This window comes from Prionailurus bengalensis, chromosome E3, assembly GCF_016509475.1.
Source record: "Prionailurus bengalensis isolate Pbe53 chromosome E3, Fcat_Pben_1.1_paternal_pri, whole genome shotgun sequence".
Taxonomy (NCBI): domain Eukaryota; kingdom Metazoa; phylum Chordata; class Mammalia; order Carnivora; family Felidae; genus Prionailurus; species Prionailurus bengalensis.
In genome coordinates this window covers 20,320,459-20,344,821 of record NC_057357.1, presented here as the reverse complement: position 1 = coordinate 20,344,821, position 24,363 = coordinate 20,320,459, and the positions used below count along the sequence as shown (strand labels likewise).

General features: G+C 55.2%; 1 protein-coding gene across 3 annotated transcripts; it reads left to right on the top strand.

Moving 5' to 3' along the window:
* Positions 1-5: 5 nt before the first annotated feature.
* On the top strand, positions 6-23,663 carry KDM8 (lysine demethylase 8). Of its 3 annotated transcripts, none has more exons than XM_043560251.1 (8): positions 6-141; positions 9,974-10,499; positions 12,906-13,072; positions 14,158-14,290; positions 16,909-16,953; positions 21,723-21,872; positions 22,805-22,897; positions 22,983-23,663. In XM_043560251.1, the coding sequence occupies exons 2-8, from the start codon at positions 10,008-10,010 to the stop codon at positions 23,145-23,147; spliced, it is 1,245 nt and encodes a 414-aa protein (XP_043416186.1). In that variant the 5' UTR covers positions 6-141; positions 9,974-10,007; the 3' UTR covers positions 23,148-23,663. The 3 variants fall into 3 exon arrangements, with proteins under 3 accessions (XP_043416186.1, XP_043416187.1, XP_043416185.1); XM_043560250.1 differs by lacking the exon at positions 6-141 and adding an exon at positions 441-792; XM_043560252.1 differs by lacking the exon at positions 16,909-16,953.
* Positions 23,664-24,363: the final 700 nt, after the last annotated feature.

Sequence of the window (24,363 nt, the reverse complement as noted above, 5' to 3'; positions counted from 1 at the left end):
CCGTCCCGATCAGGCGAGCACTGAGTGATCGATACTTCGGCAAGCCTGACTACTGGGAGGAGAGAGGCAGAGTGTTCCGACGAAACGGAACACGTCGTCGCCAGCCTCTGCGCCACTCCACACTGCCCAAACTCGAGACAGGTGAACTTGAGCAACTCCAGAGGGGGGGAAGCTCTGCCTCCTTAGAAGCAGAGGGGAGGACTGCGCAGGCGCTGTGTTAAAGGCGAAGCGCGGCGGGGCGTTGGGGGCGGGGATTGGCGGTGGAAAGACTGCCTCGCGCGTGCGCCTTGGAAATCCCCAGGCAGTTCTTCAAAGTAGAGAAATTGGGGCGGGAATGGGGAGGGGAGGGGAAAAAAAAAAAAAAAAGGCGGCGCATGCGCCCTGAGAACGCAGCGCCAACTCTCCTGCACGTCGCGGGTAGGAGGTAGGTTCCACGCGTGCGTAGTGCTCGCCTTAAACCAGTAATTTCGCGTGCGTGAGGCCAGCGGTGTGCGCCTGCGCGATTCCTGGGGGCGCGTTGGCGGAACTCTAGTGCGCCTGCGCGAGTGTTTATTTCCTCGGTGACGGTACCTACAGGTAGTGGACGAAGCCTGCCTTTGTCACAGGCCTGGAGCTAGGTTGCTGTAAACCGAATGTGGGCCGTGACAAATGAAGCCCCAGGCGGGGAAGGGGTGTGAGCCCTCGGGTGGAGCGTCGGCTTGGGGTACCTGAAGGGCAGGGATTTCTAAGTAATAGGAGTTAACTCTGAGCATCGGTGTCGCGTTATGCCCCTCGCGTTAGGATCCAGCAAAGGTAAGTCACCGTGCTCAGCAGGGTTACATATAGCAAGCCCAAGGTCCGGGGACAGGCAGGTGTTAGGGCCCCACCGACGGCCCGAACCCGAGACAGCGGGGCCCTTAGAAGGCCAAAGTTACCCATGGCGCCGCTAAACAAAGCTTTCTGGAAATATTTCCAAATCTCTCTGGAAAGTTTTATAAACCTCCCTAGAAAGCTCTTGTGTTTTTTTGCACAGCTTACGTGGAATCGTGCCACAATAAAATTGAAGAGATTTGAAAACTAAGTGGGCAGCCTGCTCCCAGAAAGCCAGGTAGAGGCTCCTATTTTGGAAGCCACCCACGGGAGGCTTCTCATGACCAGCATACTGCTCTCAGGATGGCCATTTCGGGTCAGCCAGAGACGTTTGTGGGACCCTGGGGGGCTCTTAAATGAAGCCAACCCTCTGCGAATCCTGGTGAGATTCTCCAAGAAGCCGTTTCTCCCAGTCAGTTTAAAGTCTGTTGTGGCAATTGCTTTAGGTTCTTAAAGATAATTTAAGAGAATTCTGGGATGAGTATCCTGACTTCCCAGGAGGCATTGTCTTGTAACCAGCTGAACCCACTTGGGCTGTTCACTACGAAAGGCCAGTTTACATAACGTGCTCCATCTGGATGGTGAATTTGCGAAGTCAGGACCTGAGGCCACGCAGTCTATTTTATGTAGCCGATACGTGGCTCCGTTGTGTTAAATACAACCAACAAGAAACCTTTTATGAAGCTCGCATCAGGTTGATTTATAAAGTGGAGACAAAAGCCACTTGGAGAGGTTAGTTCAGACAACCTTTATCCGACCCCCGTACCTAGAGTATCGTTTCATCAACAAATGAGTATCGTTATCATCAACAAAGACGCCAAGATACAGTCCACCGAGAGAAGCTATTTTGTGCAACCTGTACCTGACCTTCCCCTGAAAGCTGTCCCATGTCACGAAGCCAGTACACGTGGCACTTTGAAATGCCAGTTCACGAAGTCAGGACACAAGACCCCTGGGGCTGTTTCTGTACCTGACACCTCCACCCTCACCTCCTTCAAAAAAAAGACTTCTGTGACCAACAAGAGGTCTCTCCAGGCCGGTAACCTGACGAGTTTTAGGGAACTGACTTTAAAGTGACAATATAAGGCCACTCCGGCTTTTTCATAGGGCCTATAATTAGGGTGACCATCGGTCTCAGTTGGCCTGAATACCCCCAGTTTATGACTTGACCAGTCCTAAATATTAAATATTTAAATAATATGAAATAAATGCTGAAATTTACGTACATACGAAAGAAAACTAACAGCACTCCCAGTAGTCAGCTTGTGAAATCTCTGCTTGGAGAAATGAAAGTTCCAAACAATGTAAGAACAAAGAACTTTGGAGAAAACGATGAGAATAAAAAGTGTTACAAGAGAAAAATGTATCCTTCACCAAGCCAAAACCCAACCAAACAAAAAAGGCCTATATACAGCATCCTGGTTTGTAGGATATATTCTGTAGTTAACCCACCTGTACCTGACTGCAGAAGGCAGTTTATACAACCTCTGCTTATGCCTTTTTATGTGGAATTCTGGGGGGCCAATTAGAAGCTGAGTCTACAGTGCCACTCTGAAAGACTCACACAGTTTATTCTTGACTCCTTCCTCTGGAAGGCTGTGTTTTTTTTGTTTGTTTGTTTGTTTTGTTTTAGAAAGACAGAACCCATGAGTGGAGGAGAGGGGCAGAGGGAGAGAGAGAGAGAGAAAATCCCAAGCAGGCTCTATGTTCAGTGCAGAGCCTGACATGGGGCTGGATCCTGTGATGCTGGGATCATGACCTGAGCTGAAATCAAAAGTTGGCCATTCGGTGAACTGACCCACTCCGGCATCCCAGGAAGGCTGTATCGTATAACCTTTTATAAAAGGCAGTTCAGTGGGGAACTCTGGGAAGCCAGTCAATAAAGCCAGGCCAAGGCCGCAAGACTACTCTGACTGACACCTTCCTCTGGAAGACTGTTTTACTATTATCAAGAAGCCTTTTTTGTCAGACCAGTACATGGGGGGTGCTGGAAGTTTGATTTGTAAAGCCAGGACTTGAGGCCATTTGGAAAGGAGTTTCGTGTGGCCTGTACCTGCCTCCAGTGGAGGGCCGTATCAGATGGCCTGTTGTGAGGGCTGCTGACAGCCCACATGGGGCCACCTTCTCTGGACCATAGTTTCATACAGTCATCAAGAAGGGGTTTGACCCAGCCAGTGAAAGCCCTTTTCTGTAAGGCCATTTCACGTGGGAACAGGAGCTAACCAAGAGGGCTGATGGGTAGAACCTAACCCTTTCCTGGTGCTCTAAAGAAACCACGGGAGATTGGTTGGTTTGTAAAACTAACACAAAGTGTGGGTTTCATTGGGCCCTCAGACAAGGTCCAGTATGTAAAGAAACCTGTTTGTGAAACAGTTCACGGCTCTACTTTGGAAGACTGTTTCCTGTAGTAGGATGTGGCTCCTCCCCCAAAGGCTGTTTGATTCGGCAACTATTTAAAAGGCTAACTAATGAAGCCAGTAGAATCAGGCTGTAGGATTATTCAGAGAAATAATGACCGGTATGCCACGCCACCATGGAAAGTTGCTTCCACCCGCGAACACAAGGCCTTCTGGGAGACTAGTGGTTTTTTTAATTTTTTTAACACTTTTATTTTTTTTTAATTTTTTTTTTTAAGTTTATTTATTTTTGAGACAGAGAGAGACAGAGCATGAACGGGGGAGGGTCAGAGAGAGAGGGAGACACAGAATCGGAAGCAGGCTCCAGGCTCTGAGCCATCAGCCCAGAGCCCGATGCGGGGCTCGAACCCACGGACTGCGAGATCGTGACCTGAGCCGAAGTCGGACGCTTAACCGACTGAGCCACCCAGGCGCCCCATATTTTTTTTAACACTTTTAAGTAATCTCTACAGCCAGCGTGGGGCTCAGACTCACAATCCCAAGATCAAGAGCTGTGTGCTCCACCAACTGAGCCAGCCAGGCGCCCCAGGGAGGCTAGTGTTACAAGATCAGCCATGAGGCCCTTTGGGAGGCCATTCAAGTGGCTATGACAGAGCCAGTCTGACAAGTCATTTTGAAAACAAACTCGGAGCTATCCCGGAGCGTCCACCTCTGGAAGACTCTGTCATACGGTGTCAACATAAGTATCTCTGAAGACCATTTGATAAAGCCATTCACCGAGGAGCTCTGGATTCGAAATTAATTACTAAGGTTGTATTATGTGGCCAAGAGGAGACCTGTTTTGTACAGCCAACCTGAGGCCCTCTCCCAGAAGGCTGTTTGACATGGCCATTTACATGAGGCCCTCTCCAAGGCCAATTTGCAAAGTAACACATAGGCTGCCTGAGGAGGCAGGCTTGTGGAGACCAAACAAGACGGCCTTGGGAGACCATGTTGCAAAGCAGTGCAGGGAGGCCACCTTGGGAAGCCGGTTGGCAAAGCGGCACACGAGGCCACCTGTAGAGGCTCACTTTGAAGGGCCTTTGTGAGCTCTCTGAGGGGGTGTTTTGTGCGGTCACCCCGAGAGGCCAGTTTACAAAGTCCGTAATCTGCATCCCAGGGAACTGGTTTATAGCCCATTTAAAATCCTCTCGGAAGCCGTTTTTTAAGGCCACTAAAAGACCGATTTACAAAGCGGGTACATAAGGACCCCTTTCGAAGCCATTTTTCTAGTCAGGCAAGTAAGTGGTCTTCTGGGAGGTTTATTGCAGACCTTTGCGAGAAGCCAGGATATGAGGTCTCTGAGGTCTCCTGGCGCCCCGAGCCTTCTCGAGGCTGCTTTATAAGACATGTGAGTCACTCTTGAGGGGATGAGCCATGAAGCCACCCAGGGAGGCCAGTTGACGGGCACACGTGCGGTTTTGCGTGTGGGTAGCGGGTAAGGCCACATTGGAAGTTTGGGCCGTGAAGCTCTCCCAAGAAAGCTGTTACTGAGACCAACACAAGACATTTATGAATCTTCTAGGAGGCTAGAGATAGAAATCGTCCTGGTAGGCGAGGGCCGTGCCACTCGAGGCTCTCGGTGCCATCCTTCACTGGGCCGGCTGGAAGGCTATCCCTTGTGCACTGAGGACCGAGCTAGGATACAAAGATCCAAAAGCTGATGTAATCCTCACCCCTGAAGCTGAAAAGTGTTCTGGGTAGACGCCACCACTTACTGTGTAGTTTTGGACAAGTTGCTTACTCTCCCAGATCTTAACTTCATTCGTCTCTGTAAAACCTCACATCACGAGATTGTAAGTGATTATATTGTAAGATTATAACGTACAGAAACCACGGAGCATCGACACGGCACATAAGAAAGTCACTTCATTTTTCCCCTGGACTTTAGTTTCTTCATCAGCAAAAGAAGGTGGGGGTGTAGGGAAAATGATCATGTACGTCCCTAGCCACTTGACAGTGTTGTGAGGGACAAATGAGATTAGAGGGAGGGGAAGGGTGGGAGAACCATGAAATGGGCAGTGGTACATTATTGCCGTTGCTTTAGGCTCAGGAAGAGGTTCTTCAAAAATAATGACACACAAGGAAGACCATCCGTTTTGCTTCTACGAAGTGATGGGATTTTCTCATTTGTTGAGTGGGAATAATCCTTCATTACAGGGTTTTGTTGAGGGTTAAACAGCCCAGATCCCCAACTTCATCCTGTGCTGGCCGGAGATGTTGTGGCTCGGTTCCTTCACCCACGAGATCACGGAAGTCTGGGGGCCAGACTGCCGGAGTTTTAAATCTCTCGTGTCCCCTCTTCCTAGCCCAATGCGTGGGGCAAGTCACTTAACCACTTTAGCTTCCTTATCTGTGAAATGGGGACGATGATACTTTCTTCGAGTTTCTGTGAGAATTAAAAAGTGCTTAGGGCATCCTTGGCTTAGAGTAAACACTTGGCATATTTTCGGCTTCATCGGATTGTGAAGTTTAAAGAGGTAACGATGTGTTACTGTCAGTGTTGTGGGTGGTGTTAGTCACGAGTTGGCGAGAAATGAGTTAAAATGGGGCCCAGAGGTAGGGATGGGGCTGTCCAGCCTACCTGCAGGGACCATACCTCTAGCCTTCCTGTGTCTTCCCTTCCCTGTCTACTGCTGACTTCTTCATGCACGTTGGTGCTAAAAGAAACTGTGCTTTCTTCTCCCGTTCTTTTGTGTGAGTTCTTGTTGAGTCCCAGGGTGTCAGGGAAATGTGAATAGGGGTGTTTATTAGTTATCTAGTGCCGTATGACAATTAGTTTACGCTTAGTTGCCTAAAGCCACACATATTTATTATCTTAGATTCTTTGGGTCAAGAGTCTGTGGTGTGGCTTAGTGGGGTTCTCTGTGTCAGGATCTCACGAGGCTCGAGGTATGGTGTCCGTCAGGACGAAGTTCTTGTCCAGAGCTTCAGCTGGACAAGGATCTAAACCCCTGTGGTTGTTGGAACAATTCGGTTCTTGGAGGCTGTTGGATGGAGGGCCTCAGTTCCCAGCTTGCTGTTGGCTCTAAGCTGCCATCATCTGTTCGCCATGTGGACCTCTCCCAGCTGGCCACGTGCTCATCAGTGCACACGAGCCAGGAAGGCAGCAGGGAGAGTCGGCTGGCAGTGGAAGTTAAACCTCATGTAACCCAATCAAGGGGCATCCCATCCATCACCTTTGCCATCTTAGGCAAAAAAAAAAAAAAAAAGCCACACGTATCAAACTTACACACTTGTTGGCTAGAAGCAAGTCATAACGGTTTTCTGTTGCTGCTGTAACAAATTACTGCAAACTTGGTGGCTTAAAACAGTACAAATTCATTATCTTACATTTTCGTAAGATCAGACCTTCAACGTGGGGCTGACGGCTAAAATCAAGGTCTTGGCAGGGCCACATTCCTTTCTGGAAGCTCCAGGGGAGAATCCATTTCCTGGCCTTTTCCTGCTTCTAGAGGCCACCCACATTCCTTGGTTTGTGACCCCCTCCCTCCATCTTCAAAGCCAGCAAAACTGCATCTCTCTGGCCTTTCTGTTATCACCTCTCCCTCTGACTCTGACTTTAGCCAGGAAAGATTATTTCAAGGACTCCTCTATAAAGTTGGACCCACCCACACAATGCAGGATAATCTTTCCATCTCAGGGTCCTTATTCTTAACGGCATCTGCAAAGGCCATTCGAATTACAGGTCCTGCCCATGCACCAGAGGAAGGAGTTAGATAAGGGTGTTAGTCACAGGAGGCAGGGATCACTGGGGAACGGTGGCTTTCTTCCCTTTATAGGAAGTGAGGCATCTGATAAGGCTTTATCAGTCTTCCTCCTTGCCTTTCATCATCCCCCAGGGGTGGGGGATATCAGTGACTCCTGTGGATCAACTAGGGTCCCTGACCAAAGAAGCCAACCCTGGCTGACAGAAGGAAGATGTTTTTTGGAGAGCCACTGGGGCCACAGAAGGAATGGAAAGCTGGAGAATTGCCCTTTGAAAAGAGTAAGAACGAAAGGGGCTCCATAACCCAGGAATCCGGGACGATAACTGTGAGGCCCCTAGACCAGGCTGGCCCAGAAATGGCCGGTAGGAGACCGTGAAGCACCAGCCACCTCCAGTCCAGTCGATCTGCTCAAAGTTCACATTCAAGGAAGGCAGCTTAGAACCAGTCGCCTGGCTTTGCTCACACACCCACGGCCCGGCAACATCCCACCTGACTGACCTCAGCGGGGGAGATGAAACTCCTCAGAAGGAAACGGAGGAGTGTTGTTAAGAAAGAGGAAAGGATTCTGAGCCACAAAACTGAATACTCTGCCCTCTCTGTTTCCTCAGCAATAGAAGTTTCTGTGTCAGGGCAGCTACCCGTTGGGACACGCATCATCAGCAGTTTAGCGGCTCAACACGATGCAAGTTCTTTTTGGCTCATGAGGCATTCCAGCATGGGCGTATGTGCCCAGTCCTGTGGCCGCTGTGGCTGTGTCATCCTCTAGGGCCTCAGAGTCCTTCACTTGCAGCCAGCGGGTAGGGAAAGCGTGGAGAATCCTGTAGGGGTGTATGCGGGCCAGGCCCGGGAGTGGCTGCATCACTTGCGTTCACATGAGCTGGCAGCCGTGGCCACGTCGCATGGCAGGGATGACCTGGAAATGTAGTCTGTGTGCCCAGGAAGAGGGTGAAAAGGATTTTGGTGAGCTTAAAGCGAGGGTTTGTTTTCGTAAAGTTTTATTGGAACGCGGCCATGCCCATTTGTTCACATCCTGCGAAAGGCTGCTTTCACGCTACAGTGGCCGAGTAGCGGCAGCAGTGACCGCGTGGCCTGCCAGGCCTAAAACGTGTAACATCTGGCCTGTACGGAAAAAGTCTCCTGGCCCCTACCTAGCGTAGAGCAGTCTCTGCAAAAAGCATGATGGTCCCTATTTCTTAGCGTCGTGAGATAGACAGCGGGTGGAACAGCTGTTAGTATACCCAGAGCGCAGCGGCACAGGTGACCAATCAGAGGTGAGCAATTACAAACCTGTGAGAACCTATTCACCTATTAGTGCTTACGCGTTAGGACCGGCCTGCCGTCCGCATAGAAGAGCACCAACTATGATGTTTTTCCTTTCTGTGTAGGTTTTCTGTACTCCCAGGGTTCTTCCCGAGAAGTTAAGACCCCATTCCTTCAATAGCCTTAGTTGAGTGCCCACCAGGAGCCGGACTTTAGGGAAATGGAGAGAAATGAGGCACGTTCTTGCCTCGGAGAAGCTTGCCAGCTAGTCCTGGAGAGACAGACATGTAAGCCATCAGAGTGTTGGCAGGCTTCCCAGAGGGGATCATTTAAGGTGGGCCTCGAAGGTTGGATAGGAGTTTGCCAGAGAGGAGGGATGTTGGAGGCATTCCAGTTAAGGACAACATACGTTCCTGTCTGAATACACATTTATCCCGTGCCCACGGTGAGACTGGTATCGTACCAGGCCCTGAATGTAGGGGTGACCCCAGACAGACGGGGGCCCTGCCCTCACAAGAGTTTACCCTTGGCAGAGAAGACCGTTGTAGAGTCATTCACGTGAGACGTGTGTCACAAAGGACACGTGTGGAAAGCCGTGGGAACCTGTAAGGGAGATGTCTGCATGGTCTCTCTCTTTATAGAAAGTGACTTTATGTATATTTTTATTATTTTTATCGCTTTCTGATTTTTTAAAATCTTTTAATATTTTATTTTCATCATGGTAAGTGTACTCCTTAGTCCCCATCTCCTGTTCCCCCCATCCCTCCACACCCTTCCCCTCTGGTAACCATCAGTTTGTTCTATTTGAGAGTCTGTTTCTTGGTTTGTCTCCCTCTGTGTCTCATTTTTCCTTTGCTCATTTGCTTTGTTTCTTAAATTCCACATGAGTGAAATCCTATGGTGTTTGTCTTTCTCTGACTGATTTCGCTTAGCATAATACTCTCTAGTTCCATCCATGTTGTTGCAAATGGCAAGACTTCAATTTCTACGGCCGAGTAACATTCATTGAATATGTATATACCGCATCTTCCGTGTCCATTCATCAGTCGATGGACACCTGGAATCTTTCCTTAATTTGGCTATTGTAGATAATGTTGTTATAAACATAGGGGTGCATGTATCCCTTTGAATTAGTGTTTCTTTGTATTTTGGGGTAAATACCCAGTAGTGCAATTACAGGATCATAGGGTAGTTCTGCTTTTAACTTTTTGAGGAACCTCCATACTGTTTTCCAGAGCACGAGTTTGCATTCCCACCAACAGTTCGCAAGGCTTCCTGTTTCTCCAGACCCTCACCAGCATCAGTTGTTTCTTGTGTTTTTGATTTAGCCATTCTCACAGGTGGGAGGCGGAATCTCGTTATGGTTTTGATTGACGTTTTCTAATGATGATTGACATTGAACATCTGTTCACGTGTCTTTGGCCATCTGGATGTCTTCTTTGGAGAAATGTCTGTTGATGTCTCCTGCCCATTTCTTAACTGGGTTTATTTGCTTTTTGAGTGTTGAGTTGCATCGGTTCTTTATGTATTTTAGATACTAAGCCTTTATCGGATATGCCATTTGCAAATATCATCTCCCATTCCGTAGATTGCCTATTAGTATATACATTAAAAATCTCAGTGGGTGACGTTTTCGCTACTGGATATCATCACAGCTCTAGCTCCCCCCTCCCCAGTTTGATTTTATGAAAATCTACAAATGTATGTGTTTGGGCACGCGACACGCTGTTCTGCTCTAACTGTTCTTTCTTCCCGCAGCACCGTCGTCACGACCCGGCCGGCAGAGGGCCCCATGGCCGAGGGCGACCGGGAGCCCCTGGCTGGAGCCGGCACCCTCCGGGAGGCACTCAGGGCGCTCCTGCCCCCCACTAAAGAGGAGCTGACGCTGCAGCTCGGGGAGAGGGTGGAGCGCAGCGTGGTGCGGCTGCTGCGGGAAGCGGTCGAGCTGTTCTGCGGCGGCCGTGGGGGCGAGTGTCTGCAGGCCAGCGAGGCCATCCTGGACTACTCCTGGGAGAAACTCAACACGGGCCCGTGGCGCGACGTGCACAGAGACTGGCGCCGCGTGTACGCCTTCGGCTGCCTCCTGAAGGCCGTGTGTCTGTGCGAGGAGCCCGGGGACGCCGGCGCCGTGGCCGCAGCCCTGAGAGTCTGCGACATGGGTCTGCTGATGGGGGCGGCCATCCTCGGGGACATCCTCACTAAAGTCGCGGCCGTCCTGCAGGCGCACCTCCCCTCGGGAAAGAGGCCCGCCCCGGGCCCGGCCCAGGAGCAGCCCCACGAGAAGGTATCTGGGTGGGATTGCTGCCTGCCACACCTCAGGTGCCCCGCCCGCCCTGTTTTTCTAGAAGGAAGGAGTCCGCTCTCCCTGGGGGGTGAGGCCTCGCGGCATGAAAATAGCGTCTCCGTGGATTCGGAAGGGGAGGCGCTTGGCGTGATTTCCGATCCCCCCCCCCCCCCCCGCCCCCAGTGTCTACATAAGCAGTGCCCTTTCAGGAGAGAGGGAGGTGGACGCGCTGTGGCTCCAGAGAGCAGCAGCCCAGAGGGACACATGGGCCCACACCTTCCAGCTTGCTCTTGGTCAGCCCCTGGAAACTCACCCCTTTCCTGGCTGCCTTGCTCTCCGTGCCACCGCGTTTGGGCCACGTGCTACATCCAGCCATCTCCCATTCCTGTGACTGCTGGGTGCCGCCCCCAGGGTCCCGGCATGTGGCCTTCCCAGTGTTTAGCGCATGAGGAGTACCCTGCAGGGCGGAGGCCAGGCTTCGGGTCCCAGCGCTGACACGCAGACCTCACTTACCATATCTCTAGGCGTGTGGGAAAATGCTCGGCCTCACCTGTGGTTAAAAAAAAAGGCAAGCGAAATTGACAAAGGAGGGTTTATGCAATACCGGTGCCACGGAGGATGCCAGGGGGCCAAGGGCAGGGTGTGTGGGTTGACCTTTCAGAGGGCAGGGCAGACATGCAGACCACGGGGGGCAGATGCCAGTGTCCTTTGACCCGGAGTTTCACTGTTCACTGCCCTTTCCTACGCCAGCTCTGTCCCAAAGGAACACAGAGGTGGCCCCGTGCCCAGGGTGGGGCTCACGGTGCGGGTGGTGGTGGGCAGTGCGTGTAGCCGAGGGGGTGAGAGCTCAGGTCTGGAGTCGGCCTGCCGGGCCACGTTCCCACCAGCTGCCCACCGCCTGTGAGTCGGGCAGGTGTCTTGACTCCTCTCTGCCCCCTGCGCTCCCATGCCTGTAAGGGGGAGGGGTTTGCTCGGCAGCTTTACGGCACCAGCGGTGGCCTAGATGTGCCAGGCGCCGACAGAAGGGCCTGTTCTCCTGGAGTCTGGGTTACAGAGAGGCTGTTACAGAATGTGTTCTCCGTGCGGGGGGGGAAAGGTGGGGGAGGCAGCTCCGCTCACGGTGCTCAGGGAGGTGCCTCTGACGAGGGCGTGAGAGGAAGTGAGAGCAGAGGGTATAACAGGGATGGTGAGCACGAGGCCGCATGCATGGCCTGCAGGTGAGACTGGTAGTGTCACTGCCGCGGGGTCAGAGCTGGCGCACACACGTGCAGTGGGGGGGGGGGGGGGGTGCAGAGCTGACGCACGCGCATACAGCAGAGGGGGTGGGGTCAGAGCTGGTGCACAGACGTGCAGTGGGGTGGGGCAGAGCTGACGCACACACGTGCAGCAGTGGGGGCAGAGGGAGCGGGCGCTCCTGCCAGCGATCCTGGGCACTTCACGTGTGACACCTAGTCTCCCGGTCATGTAACAGAGGAGGAACCTGAGGCCCCAAGACACTAACTTGCTCAGGTCACTCAGTTGGGAGGTGGCTGGGAAATTCCGGCACAGCCCCTCAGAAGACATCGCGGGGACTGAGTGGCAACGTGGAAACGTGGCTCATTCGTCCTGCATATTCCTGCCGGTGGGTCAACGGCCCTCTCCTCACGAGTGACAGGATGGGAGAGGAACGCATAGTGATGACAGAGTACTTTAACATCAGACGGCATTTGGGGTCGTAACGTCTCCTCTGCGGAGTTTCTGTGAAAGCCTCACGTTCCTTTTACAATCAAATAGATGCTTTATCTACTCTTTCTTTTTTAAGAAAAAAAATTTTTTTCAACGTTTATTTATTTTTGGGACAGAGAGAGACAGAGCATGAACGGGGGAGGGGCAGAGAGAGAGGGAGACACAGAATCGGAAACAGGCTCCAGGCTCCGAGCCATCAGCCCAGAGCCTGACGCCGGGCTCGAACTCGCGGACCGCGAGATCGTGACCTGGCTGAAGTCCGACGCTTAACCGACTGCGCCACCCAGGCGCCCCTACTCTTTCTTTTTTAATATTTATTTATTTTTGTGAGAGAGAGAGCGTGCAAGCAGGAGAGGGGCAGAGAGGGAGGAAAAATCCCAAGTGGAGCCTAACACGGGGCTCAAACTCACAAAACCGTGAGATCATGACCGGAGCCAAAACCAAGAGTCGGACGCTTAACCAACTGAGCCACCCAGGCGCCCTGAACAGACGCTTTAAGTGATCTAGTAGGAAAGGGCCAGGAGTACCAGGAGCAGCAGCAGCAGTGACAATGACAGATGTTAGCTGTTCCCATTCGTGACAGCCGAGCTAGCCTGGCAGGGACGGACGCACGTTCCCGGCGGATGGCCCCGAATGTTAACTTTGCTGCACGTGCTGCTATTTTGTTTTGCTTTTAAACAGAAAGCGAGGCACGACCATGTTTGGATTCCAGACGTGAGGTCTGAGAGAACGGTGCCCCGGCTCCGCTGCCCATCCCTCCAGCACTTCCGGAAGCATTTTCTGGTTCCGGGGAGGCCTGTGATCCTGGAAGGCGTGGCCGACCAGTGGCCGTGCATGAAGAAGTGGAGGTGGGTGGCTGTGAGGCCCGGGAGCCTCCTCGGCCCATTTCGGGACCCGGCTTCCACCTCTCTTCCTCCCCCGGGAAATGCAGCCTCGCACACGCTTCCCGACCGGTCCCGCGTGGGCTGCTGAGGTTAAACAAGATGGCGCTGCTCCAAGTTCACGCCGGAGGTCGTAAGATCCGTGGCGTCCTCAGCTCACTTGCGCAAAGCAGGTGTTGTAGCGAGTGCTCGCGCGGCGGTGCCGCGTTAAGTCTGTTCGTGGCATTTTGCAGGAGCTGAGCAATCCCGTGGGCCTTCTCGGGGGCCTTGCGGCTTCAGAGCAGAAGCAAGAGCCTAAGACACGTCCCCTTCTCTCTCGGCGGGGCTCTTGGGCTCGTTCCCTCCTCACATCTGCATCTGGTCTCCCACCCCGGATTCATGGTTGTAAGAGCGGCTCAGGCTGCTGGACAGTGGCCGTAATGCTTCCCCTATGGGAAGGAGCAGGGGTCTGTGAGGACGGGGGGCCGGGTCACCTGTGTCTGGGGGTCCGTGGAGGGGGCGGTTCCCGCCGAGGCTGTGGGAAGAGCTCTGGTGCAGGGGTGTTTTACCAGATTGAGCACGTGCCAGGTTTGCTCCCTCTCTGTCCGCCCTGGTTCCCGTGGGACAGGTACTGTCATCGCCCCCGTTTACAAATGGGGGCCGAGGGCTTAGAGAGGTTAAGTAACGTGCTCGAGGTCCTTGGCGTTCAGGACGCAGGCCTGTCTGCGCCCCCGCTGCACTCTCTGCCATTGGCTCCAAGGAGGTTTCCCAGCTTAGACACGAGGTGAGCAGAGAGAGAACTGGGAGTTCCTGGCCGGCAGGGAGATAGAACGGCCCAGCAAGAGCCTTGGCAGGCCAGCCCCCCTGGATCTCTCTGCAAAGCTCCGTGGTGCCAGTGGGCACGTAACCCCACGTGTCTGCACCCGAGCGCCCTCGCCAGTGCGGTGGGGGTGACAGCCTGTCCCCCAGAGGTTCCGTGAAGACAAAAGGAGACCCGTGTGAAGCACACTTAGCGGGGGGCCCGGCGAGGCTCAGCGCACAGGTGATGGTGACCGTACGCGTCTGTCTCCCAGCTTGGAGTACATCCAGGACGTCGCCGGCTGCCGGACTGTCCCCGTGGAGGTTGGTTCCAGGTACACTGACGAGGAGTGGTCCCAGACGCTCATGACGGTCAACGAGTTCATCAGCAAGTACATCAGGGATGAGGTATGTCCCCGCGCCTCCTTTCCCGTGGGGCTCACCGCAGGGAGGACGCATGACATTCGGGCACTTCAGGGCAACCTTTTGGAGGCATCCGTCTCTCAGAGCCTGTGGTCAGAAGGTGGGTGGGCCAGAGCGAGGGGGGCAGGCTGCCGGGCGGGCACAACGCGACTCATTTCAAGTCTTTTATTTAATTTAATTTTGGGCGGTACGATTCGGTGGTTTTTTAGTGTATTTGTGAGGTTTTGTAGCCATCACCAGTGTCTCATTCCAGAACATTCTCATCACTCCCAAAGAAACCCAGTAGCCATGAACAGTCATTGCCCCTTCGGCCCTCCCACCCCGTCCTCAGACGGCCACTAGCCTGCTTCCTGTTTCTGTGGGTCTCCCAATTCTGGACATTTCATAGAAATGGAATCCTATCAAACGTGGGCGTCTGTGGCCACTTCCGCTCGGCAGAGTGCCGTCTGGGTTCGTCCACGCCGTGGCCCGCCGTCAGTGCCTCGTCCCTGGCTGTGCCCAGTACCCTTCCGTTGCATGGAGACCCCACGTTGCGTTCCGGCATCGGCTGACAGCCGTTCGGGTTGCACACACTTTGGCTGGCGTGCAAAACGCCGCCGTGAGCGCTCACGTACAAGTGTTCGTCTCTCCCGGGTGTGTGCCAGAGGCGGGACCGCTGGGTTCTGTGGTGACTCCGTGTTTAACCGTTCTTGAGGAACTGTCAGGCTGTTCTCAGAAGCAGTGGTGCCGTTGTACCGTCTCAGATAAGGGCAGTGGTGGCTTCCCCTTCCCACACCCAAGGCGGCCCCGGGCCCGGGCCCTGTGAGTTCTGATCTGGTTTCGTCTGGGTCCGCTGCAGCCACAGGGCCCAGGTGGTGACCGTGCTGGCTGACGGTCTCTCCCGTTGTACGCTGCTCTACATCGTAACTGTGAGCTCCCGAGGGCCCCCCAGATCTCCCCCCACCCTGCACCATCACCCTTCCTGCCCCCGTTGCTTCTCTTCCCAAGTGTCCAGCCTCCTCTGCCGGCGCCTGGTACGGTTCTCCGGGGCGCAGCCTCGTCCCGCTGCGTTCACAGACCTCTTCCGTGCCCGCGTCCCCCGCCTTCCACACCCACCCCCACTGCGTCCCTTGTCGCCCAGACGCCTGGAGAAGGGAACCGGGCACGAGAGCACACGATGCTGCTCTGCCCCTGTGCTCGCAGGAGTGAACCCCCTTTCCGGTCCCCTTTTCCGGGAAGAAGCCCCGAGCCCAGAGCGGAGCGCAGAACCGGAGGTGCGGTTTGCCAGGGGGCAGGCAGGTTGCGCTTCGGGTTGAGGCGGGAGAGCGCTAACTCCAGCACCGTCTTGCCGGCTCTGTGGCCCAGGCTGGTTGCCGAACCTCTCGATCCTCAGTGCCCTGACTTTGGGATTCGTTGGAGGTTGCCGATGCCTACTTCACAGGGTCGTTGGTGAGAGTTAAACGCGGCAAGCTGTAAGCGCGGCACGGTCGGTGCCCGGTTAACCGAAGTTAGTGTCTCTGGGCCACAGTATCCATGGCAGGAGAGACCACATCACATCCGGCCGTGCCCACCTCGTAGCCCTGGTCTGGCATGTTGTAGCTTCCATAGCTGTAAGGAAGACAAGGGAATGAGGGAGAGGGTTGGAAGCACAGAGGTTCTCCAGGGATTCTAGAGAAGAGCCTTCGTGTCCTTCAACACAGTTTGAGCCCCAGAGCCCGTTAGACCCAGGCTGACTTCCGCCCTGGCTGTGGAGTGGGGGGCGGGGAGGGGCAGCCTCGCGCAAGCTCTGCCCCCACTGGCCCTTCCAGAGCCCTAGACAGGAAGCCCTTCCTCCCAGGAAGCCCCTGAGCCTTGTGGAGCCCAGTGTGGAAAGCACAGATCTTTTCATCCATCTGCTGGTGGAAATTCTCACAAGATGATCATCCCCAGGGCAGGCCAGCGTGTAGGAAGCGGGCACTGACAGTTTTGCCAGGAAGACAACCTGGGATTCACTTTTGGGAAAATAACCTGGCAGAAGCAACTGGAACTTAGAATGCTCATGCCCCTTGACTCGGTTGTTCTGCTTTTGGGAGAACATAAACATAAGGAAGGCCCAGAATGTTAGACTGTTTGTGGAAATGCCGGGAAAACACCCTGAATGTCCACCAGCAGGGGATGGTTGACTTCATAATGATCTGTCCTGTCTATGAAACATGGACCCGTCAAAAGAATGAGGCACGTATGTCTGTGCTCACCTGAAGAGATATTCGTGATGTTGTCATTAAATGAAAAATTTTCCAAAGTAATCCATATAGTGTAGTTCCATTTTTGTTTATGAAAAAGCCTCCTATAAGTGCAGCCTCTTCATTTTCAGGGAGGAAGCTGAGTCCTGGAGCAGCCCCTACAGAGGTAGCCCCCAGATCGGCGTCTCCCCCAGGCCCAGCCTGGCCCCAGAAGGAGAGCGTCCCATTCACCCCCAGGACACAGGGGACCAAGCAGGATAGAGCCGAGGGTCCTTGCCAAGTGGCTGTCTGGGGCCGGGTGCACCCTGGTGCCGAGAGGCCACTAACGGCAGCACCTGGAGGGTGTCCCTTACGACTAACCAGGCTTTCTGTGTCACTTCTGGTTTTTCTCTTGAGCCTCAGCCGAGGGACGTCGGGTACCTGGCTCAGCACCAGCTCTTTGACCAGGTAAGTCTGACGCCCTCTCCTCTTGTCTTTTCCACTCTCCCTTTGTCCCACCTCCCTTCCTGAGCTCTGAGCCCAGAAGGCAGGAAAGGGCCTGACAGCCTCATCACCCACCCCACTGGTGAGCAAGGAGAACCTTGTGTGGCACCTGTGTCCTCCAGCAGCGGGCGGAGAGCAGACAAAGCTGCCAGGTGGCCAGTGAGAGCCTGGGCCTGCCGACCCCAGGGCCCCAAGACTCCGGTAGGGGGAGGAGGTGGCCCCAGCGGGTGGAGCCGGAAGTCTGAGCCGGTGTGGTCACACCTGAGGAATGGGTCTTGGGGAGCCAAGTGCGGGTGGCAGGCTCTGACCCGACCCACGAAGAGCGGGTCGCTGCCTTCCTTGGTGAGGGTTCTCTGGGCGGTCCCAGCACCGTCCTTACCCAGTGTCAGCTGTCTGTTCACGAGGCCGTCGCCCCGAGCTGGGCCCGTGTGTGCCCAGCCGGGCCCGGGTTCGTCTCCTGTGGGTCCCCAGTGCTGGTTGGCCAGATCAAAGACCCTCAGGACAGACTGGTCGAAGACTGAGAATGGAGGGGGTCTCGGGCCGGCGGAGAGGAAGAGCAGGGCCCGGCCAGGCTGGAGGCAGGACATTCCAGTGAGAGGCGCTCCTGCACCGAGACTCGGGCTGCACCCTGGAGCGGGCCCCAAGTGCCGGCCACGGCCGCCTGCCTCGGAGGGTTCATTCAGAAGAGCAGAGCAAGAAGGTAGTGAGGGAGGCTGGGGCCCAGCGGGGAGAGCCTTGAAGGCCAGACCAAGAAATCGGACGCGGGGGCCCCTGGGAGGTTTCTGAGCAGGAGGGGTCCCAGTGAGAGGAGGTATTCCGGGGAGATCTGTCAGGAGAGCCAGGGCAGTTGTGAGGGAGAGTGCCCGGGGGTAGAGGTCCTGCACCAGCTCTTTCTCTCCTTCACCAGTCGACCCTAAGAAGGGGGCATCACAGGCTGGCCCCACCAGCCTCCCAGGAGCTGGCAGAAACGCTCTCAGCCCCCACCTGGCAGTGTGCCCCCCACACACGCCTGTCACCCAGCGCCCTGGGTGCAGGGCTCGCTCACGAAGCCACCGTGGGAACTTGGGGGCCCGCCGGCTGGGGGGAAGCGAGAAAGGATGTGCCCTGACACGGAGGGACCTTAGCTCTGGTGGGAACAGGAAGAAAGGGCCCAGAAGATTCACAGCGATTCGTGGGTGGTAAGACCGTGAGTAGTTTTCCCTTTTTTTCTCCGCAGTTTGCAAAGTGTCTATTATAATGAGGATGTATAGTCATCATCGTGAGAAAAAATAGACTTTTTTTTTTTTTTAATTTTTTTTTTCAACGTTTATTTATTTTTGGGACAGAGAGAGACAGAGCATGAACGGGGGAGGGGCAGAGAGAGAGGGAGACACAGAATCGGAAACAGGCTCCAGGCTCCGAGCCATCGGCCCAGAGCCCGACGCGGGGCTCGAACTCACGGGCCGCGAGATCATGACCTGGCTGAAGTCGGACGCTTAACCGACTGCGCCACCCAGGCGCCCCAATAGACTTTGTTTTTAAACGGAGGCACAATAAGGGAACAAAGAGAAGCGGAATCCGATTGTGTTCCATACTTTCAAAACCGTCTAGTGAGGCTGGAACCATCTGAAGGCTCATCCTGGGGAGATGATTGAACAGTTTGGACAGGTGTCAGACAGGTGCCAACTGCCGGGGGCTGGACACAGGTGGCTGGGCAGGGTTGAGGGAAAAGGCGCGGTCGAGGAAAACTCGAATTGAGACCCCGGCGACTGGTGAGCTTTGGTGGGGCTCGGGCACCACGGTGCCGCTGGGCTGGGGCTGCTCTCACTGCCTGTCCCGCCGGGGGACCCGGGCCCTGTTGGGGCTGTGCCAGCCGCCAGGAGCCTGTGCGCCGGAAATGAAAGAGGCCGGAGCAGGTGGGGGCTAGGTGGGCTGGGGTCTCTTGCCCGGGTCTCCCGAATTAGGACTTGTAGACCCTGCCTCCTGTCCTCTCTTGCTTAATGAAGGAAAGGGGAGTCCAACCGTACGGTCCCCAGAGACCTGACCTCAGTCACACCTTCCAGGGGGACCTGAGAAGCCACAGGTAAACTTGGCTCCTTGTCCTGGAGCAGCCATTTTCCATTTTACTGGAACAAGAGGAAGCAGTTTTAGAAGCAGAAGGTGGGGGTGCCAGTGGTTCGGTCCGTTGAGCCTCTGACTCTTTTGTTGTTTAATTCTTTTTTAACATTGATTTTTGAGAGACAGAGTGAGAGTGGGGGAGGGGCAGACAGAGAGGGAGACACGGGATCCGAAGCGGGCTCCAGGCTCCGAGCTGTCGGTACCGAGCCTGACGCGGGGCTCGAATTGACAAACCGTGAGATCATGACCTGAGCCACCCAGGCACCCTAAGCCTCCGACTCTTGATTTCAACTCACGTTGTGATCCCAGGGTCATGGGATCAAGCCCCGAGTTGTGCTCCACACTGAGCATGGAACCTGCTTGAGATTCTCTCTCTCTCTCTCTCTCTCTCTCTCTTTCTCTCTCTCTCTGTCCCTCCCCTCCCCCCCCCACATACTTTCAAATTAAAAAAAAAGGTTAAAAAAAAAAAGTAGAAGGCAGAGTGTCCGATTGCTTTTAACACAAACCTTGAGGATATTTTGCCTTTTGGAGGGCCACCCGGCTCTTTATCTTGGGTCCCCAGAGACGTGTTTTTACCCCTGCCATCCAGAGTGCTGCCTGGCGGGTCCCTGCACTGCTTTCTGGGGCCTTCTCTGCCTTCACGGAGCTCAGTGGCAGAAACCTCTTGCCCAAAAACCTCTTCCTTTTCTCCCAGGGGCCCCATGTTGTAGATTTTGGCCACCATGCCAGGCCTCCCTTTAATTATCAGGTCACATCCTGGGAGCATTCCTTTCTCTTGGGGGGTCTCTGAGTCCAGTGGCTCTGATTACACCATTCAATCAACCAGTCATATTTCAGAAATCCTGATAATGTCGTCAGGGACCAGTCAGCTTGTCAGCATTCCGCAGGCCCAGGGCCTGGCACGATCCCAGCGGGAAGCGGCCGTGTGGTGTGACAGCCTGGTGGCGGAGGAGCAGGAGGTCCCCAGTGGCCTTGGGGATCTCCTCCCATCCCCCCTACCCCTCTGGCTGACAGGACAGGGGGCCCCAGAACAGTGGACACAGCAGCCTGTCTGTATTTCTTCCTAGGCTGCTGCGGGGAGAGCATTCCAGCCATTCTGAAGGACGGATGGCTTCTCAGCAGCCCGAACCTGGAGGGGCTGCTACTGAAAGAGTGGCCAAAAGCCGGCCCGCAGCTGCCCCTTTGACCCGGGAGGCGTTAACTCGGGAAATACCCGAAGAAAGTAGCAGAGGGGTCCCCCTTGTCCCCCTTTAGGGACCAAACTTGAGTTTCTGTCGAATTTCCCAAAGCCTCCGAGCCGTTTGCCCCCGCGGTAGGTGATCTTCGAGGTGATCTTCCCGACCTCGGCCTCCGTGAGGCCCCCGGCCCGTCCGCACCAAGGAGCACTGCTCAAGCTCACTGCCGGCTGGGTCGGAGCCTAAACACCCTGAAGACCGGCCCGTCCCCAGTCACTGTCGCAATGATTTTATCTTGACCTCACCAGCAGCCCTGCACAGGGCCCCCTTTCCCCACACCCTCACCACCGCTGGGCCGCATCCCTGGCCCAGTCTGCTCGTTTGGTTAGTGGGAAACCGTGGCTGGCATCAGTGACGTTTCATTCAGATTTCTTCCCTAACGGGAGTGAACTCTTCCTTATGTCTAATTCATTTCTGTGTGATATCTGGGTTTTGCTCTTTGATTATTTGTGGGGTCACGTACTGGGGTCCTTGTTATTTTTCCTTTTTATTTTGTATGAGCTCTCTACACTAACCCCCGTTTACCACACTTCAAAAGTTTCCCACGTCAGTGGTCTTCATGTCAACGTATTTAAAATGTATGTCTTGTGATTGCTTTATCATTAGTCAATTTTGGAAAATCTTCCTCTGCGGAGATGTGATAAATCCTCAACCCCGTTTTCTTTTTTGTTTTTCTTGAACTTGATTTTCAAAAAGAGTGCATTCTTTAGAAAATTACAAGTCGGTTGGCTTGTTTATGTACTTATTATTTTAATGTTTTTATTATTTTTTGAGAGAGCATGCATGCACGTGTGAGGGGCGGAGAGAGAGGGAGACAGAATCTGAAGCAGGCTCCAGCCTCCGCACTGTTAAGCGCAGAGCCCCGATGGAAGGTTCTACTCGTGAACCAGGAGATCATGACCTGAGCCAAAGTCGGATGCTTAACCGACTGAGCCACGAGACACCCCTATTTTTTTTTTATGTTTGTTTATTTTGAGAGAGAGAGAGAGAGAGAGAGAGAATCCCAAGCAGGCTGCACGCTATCAGCACAGAGCCTGATGTGGGGCTCGAACCCATGAACCCGTGAGATCATGACCTGAGCCAGAATCAAGGGTCGGACGCTTAACTGACTGAGCCACCCAGGCGCCCCAAGCTGGGTTAAGTGCAGAGCAGTGCTATCAGGCTTTTCAAACAGAAAACGAAGATGCCTATGACAGGAACAAATCTGAAAATAAAATGATAACTCTTCCCTAATTAAGCTATCTATTAATTTTTTTAGTTGGTTTTTAAGTCCCCGTCCCATGAAACGTGGACACAGGCGTGTTAGCGCCGAACCAGGCAGTGTGCGTTTGGCCCGTCGACTTCTGGGCCCGTGTGTCCCCGGCCGGACTCGGCCTCCCACATCTGCTCTGACACCCACAGATCCCGGAGCTGAAGCGGGACATCAGCATCCCCGACTACTGTTGCCTGGGCGATGGGGACGAAGAAGAGATCACCATTAACGCCTGGTTTGGTCCCCAAGGAACTGTCTCTCCTCTCCATCAGGACCCTCAGCAGAACTTCCTGGTCCAGGTTAGAGTCGCTCCAGAGCATTGGCTTTCTGCCTCCTCCCGGCCCCGCCTTGCACGGGCTGGCCACGTTATGGGTGTCTAAACGCCCAGAGAGGGATGTGGCAAAAATGAACCGGAGAGATGGCACCAGGCCCCCCGTGGGACCCTCTCTCCGGATGGGGCTGTTTCCACATGCGGTTCCCTGACCAGGAAGGACCCTCTGGGGTCCTGGCCGTGTCACCTGGGCAGAGCAGGGCTGGGCGTCATCTCGGGAGGGATCGAGTGCCTTCCCCCTGCCTGCCCTCCGACAGAACCAGGGTGGTCCCCTGCGAGCACCTCTGTCCTCGTGAGAGGCTTCCCGGCCACTGGATGGTGTGTCCGGAGACCCAGACAGAGGAGCATGTGTGTTTCTTGCCAAAGGAGAGGCATCTGTTGTGGAACCACCTGATTTTTTCTAGGCGGGTAGGTTTAACAAATGAGAACATTCTCCCGGCCCAGAGGCTCTGCCCGGAGATGCTAGAGAGGCTGGGATCCGGGGCCCAGAAGCCGGACTGCTTGGCATCCACGCCAGCCCTGTCACCTGTCAGCTGGGCGAACCTGGGCCACTTGGCTTGCCTCTCTGTGCCTCAGTTTCCCTATCTGTGACATGGGGTGACGCTGAACCGCCGTGGAGGGTTGTGGGGAATTCGACAAGAGAACACACCTGGAGCAGCTGGAGGGTGGCTGCCACGGGCCGGTGCTTAGTTATCATCGGCTATGGTCACGGAGTTACTGATTCGTGATCTGTTTGGAGGCTGAACGTATGCCTGGCCTGGAGTGTGCGTGGGAGGGCTGGGGCATTCTGGGCGCAGGGAACAGCGCGTGGAAAGGCGTGGAGAGGTTCGGGAGGCTGGGGGGTTCAGGGACCTGTGGTCAGTGGGGGCGGCAGCTGACTGACGAGGCACTGTCTTGCAGGTGACGGGGAGGAAGTACATCCGGCTGTATTCACCGCAGGAGTCAGAGGCTTTATACCCACACGACACACATCTTCTTCACAACACGAGCCAGGTGGGTACGCAGGGAACCCGGTGACGCTGCAGCTTCCCCCCCTTCCCCACCCTGTCTCTGGAGACCTGGCAAGTGTTTTCTTCAGGTTGATGTGGAGAACCCCGACTTGGAGAAGTTCCCCAAGTTTGCCGAGGCCCCGTTCCTGTCCTGCATCCTGTCTCCCGGAGAGATCCTGTTCATCCCAGTTAAATACTGGCATTACGTGCGGGCTCTGGACTTGAGCTTCTCCGTCAGCTTCTGGTGGTCGTAGCCAGGGCGGAAGGGTCTGAGTTGCCAACGGCAGCCACGGATTCACGAGTTCCCTGCCCCACGCCCGGCCTGGGGCTGGGTCCCGGCATCTAGAGAGAAGCCAGACCCACCTGTGCCAAAGCCCTCGCCGGGCGCCGGGCTGCGTGCCAGGCGGATGCAGGGCCCGGCAAGGTGCACGTTCCGGCCAGGGATGTGCGGCAGAGGCTGGCGGGTGGGACCCCAGAAGGATGCTCTGCATGGAGACCGTGGGCCTCCTAAAGCCGGATGCGGCTGGGACGCGGGCAGGCAGTGTGGGCAGCGGTAGAGGGTGGGCTCTGAGGTCGGCTACCTGGATTCCAACCCAGCCCCGTGGCTTAACTGCGGCGTCAGATTTGGGGCGGAAACCTCGTGGGTGGGTCTCCATCTGGGAAACGGCAGCCCGAGCCCCCACCACAGAGAATTCCAGGGTCGGTGCTGGCACAGGGCCCCTGCGGGTCCGTGAACGCTCGCTGCTAATAATCACTAGGATCGCCACCTACTTGTTCGTCATGACTGCGCCACGGCCCGCGGACTGGAGAGGCGGTGCAGGTCACAGGGGAGGGTCCTCATCGGCTGGCTCAGCTCAGACGGGTTTCGGTTGTCGTCACGGAGGCCTGACCTGCCTGCAGGGAGGTGCCTGCCTCTCCTAGCCTGCCGAATTTTCAACGCGTACCCTCCCGGTAGCCAGTTCCCCAGTCGAGAAACAGCCATCTGCGGCCCCCGGCGGCCCCCCTCCTGCCCCTCGGTCTCATTTGTTCCTGTCCCGCAGAGAGCCTTCCGCCCGGGGGCCAGCTCCGTGTCCCTGCAGCGCCAGGGCCCTCAGGCTCAGAGGCCCCAGGGAACATTCGGGCGGGCCCGGGACCCACGAGTTCCTGGAGCCGGAGCCTGGCCGCCCGGGTTGGGGCTGACACACTGCAGGTGACCGAGAGGGACAGGGAAGCGTCGGTGGGCAGCCGGAACGCTAGCCGCTCGTGTCCTCTGCCACCAGGCCAGGGCATCGGAGCTTCATCACGTAGGTCCGGGGGCTCAAGTCGAGCGGGACCCCGTCAGGATATGCACGGAGCGGGGGAGGCGTTGGCGGGCAGGGGGTCGGGCACACGCTGACTCCTGCAGGAGGGGGTGTGCGGTCGGGGTGCAGCACTGGGCACGGTGGGCAGAGGCGAAGACGAGCTATTTAGGAAGTGAAATCGAGGGTTCTG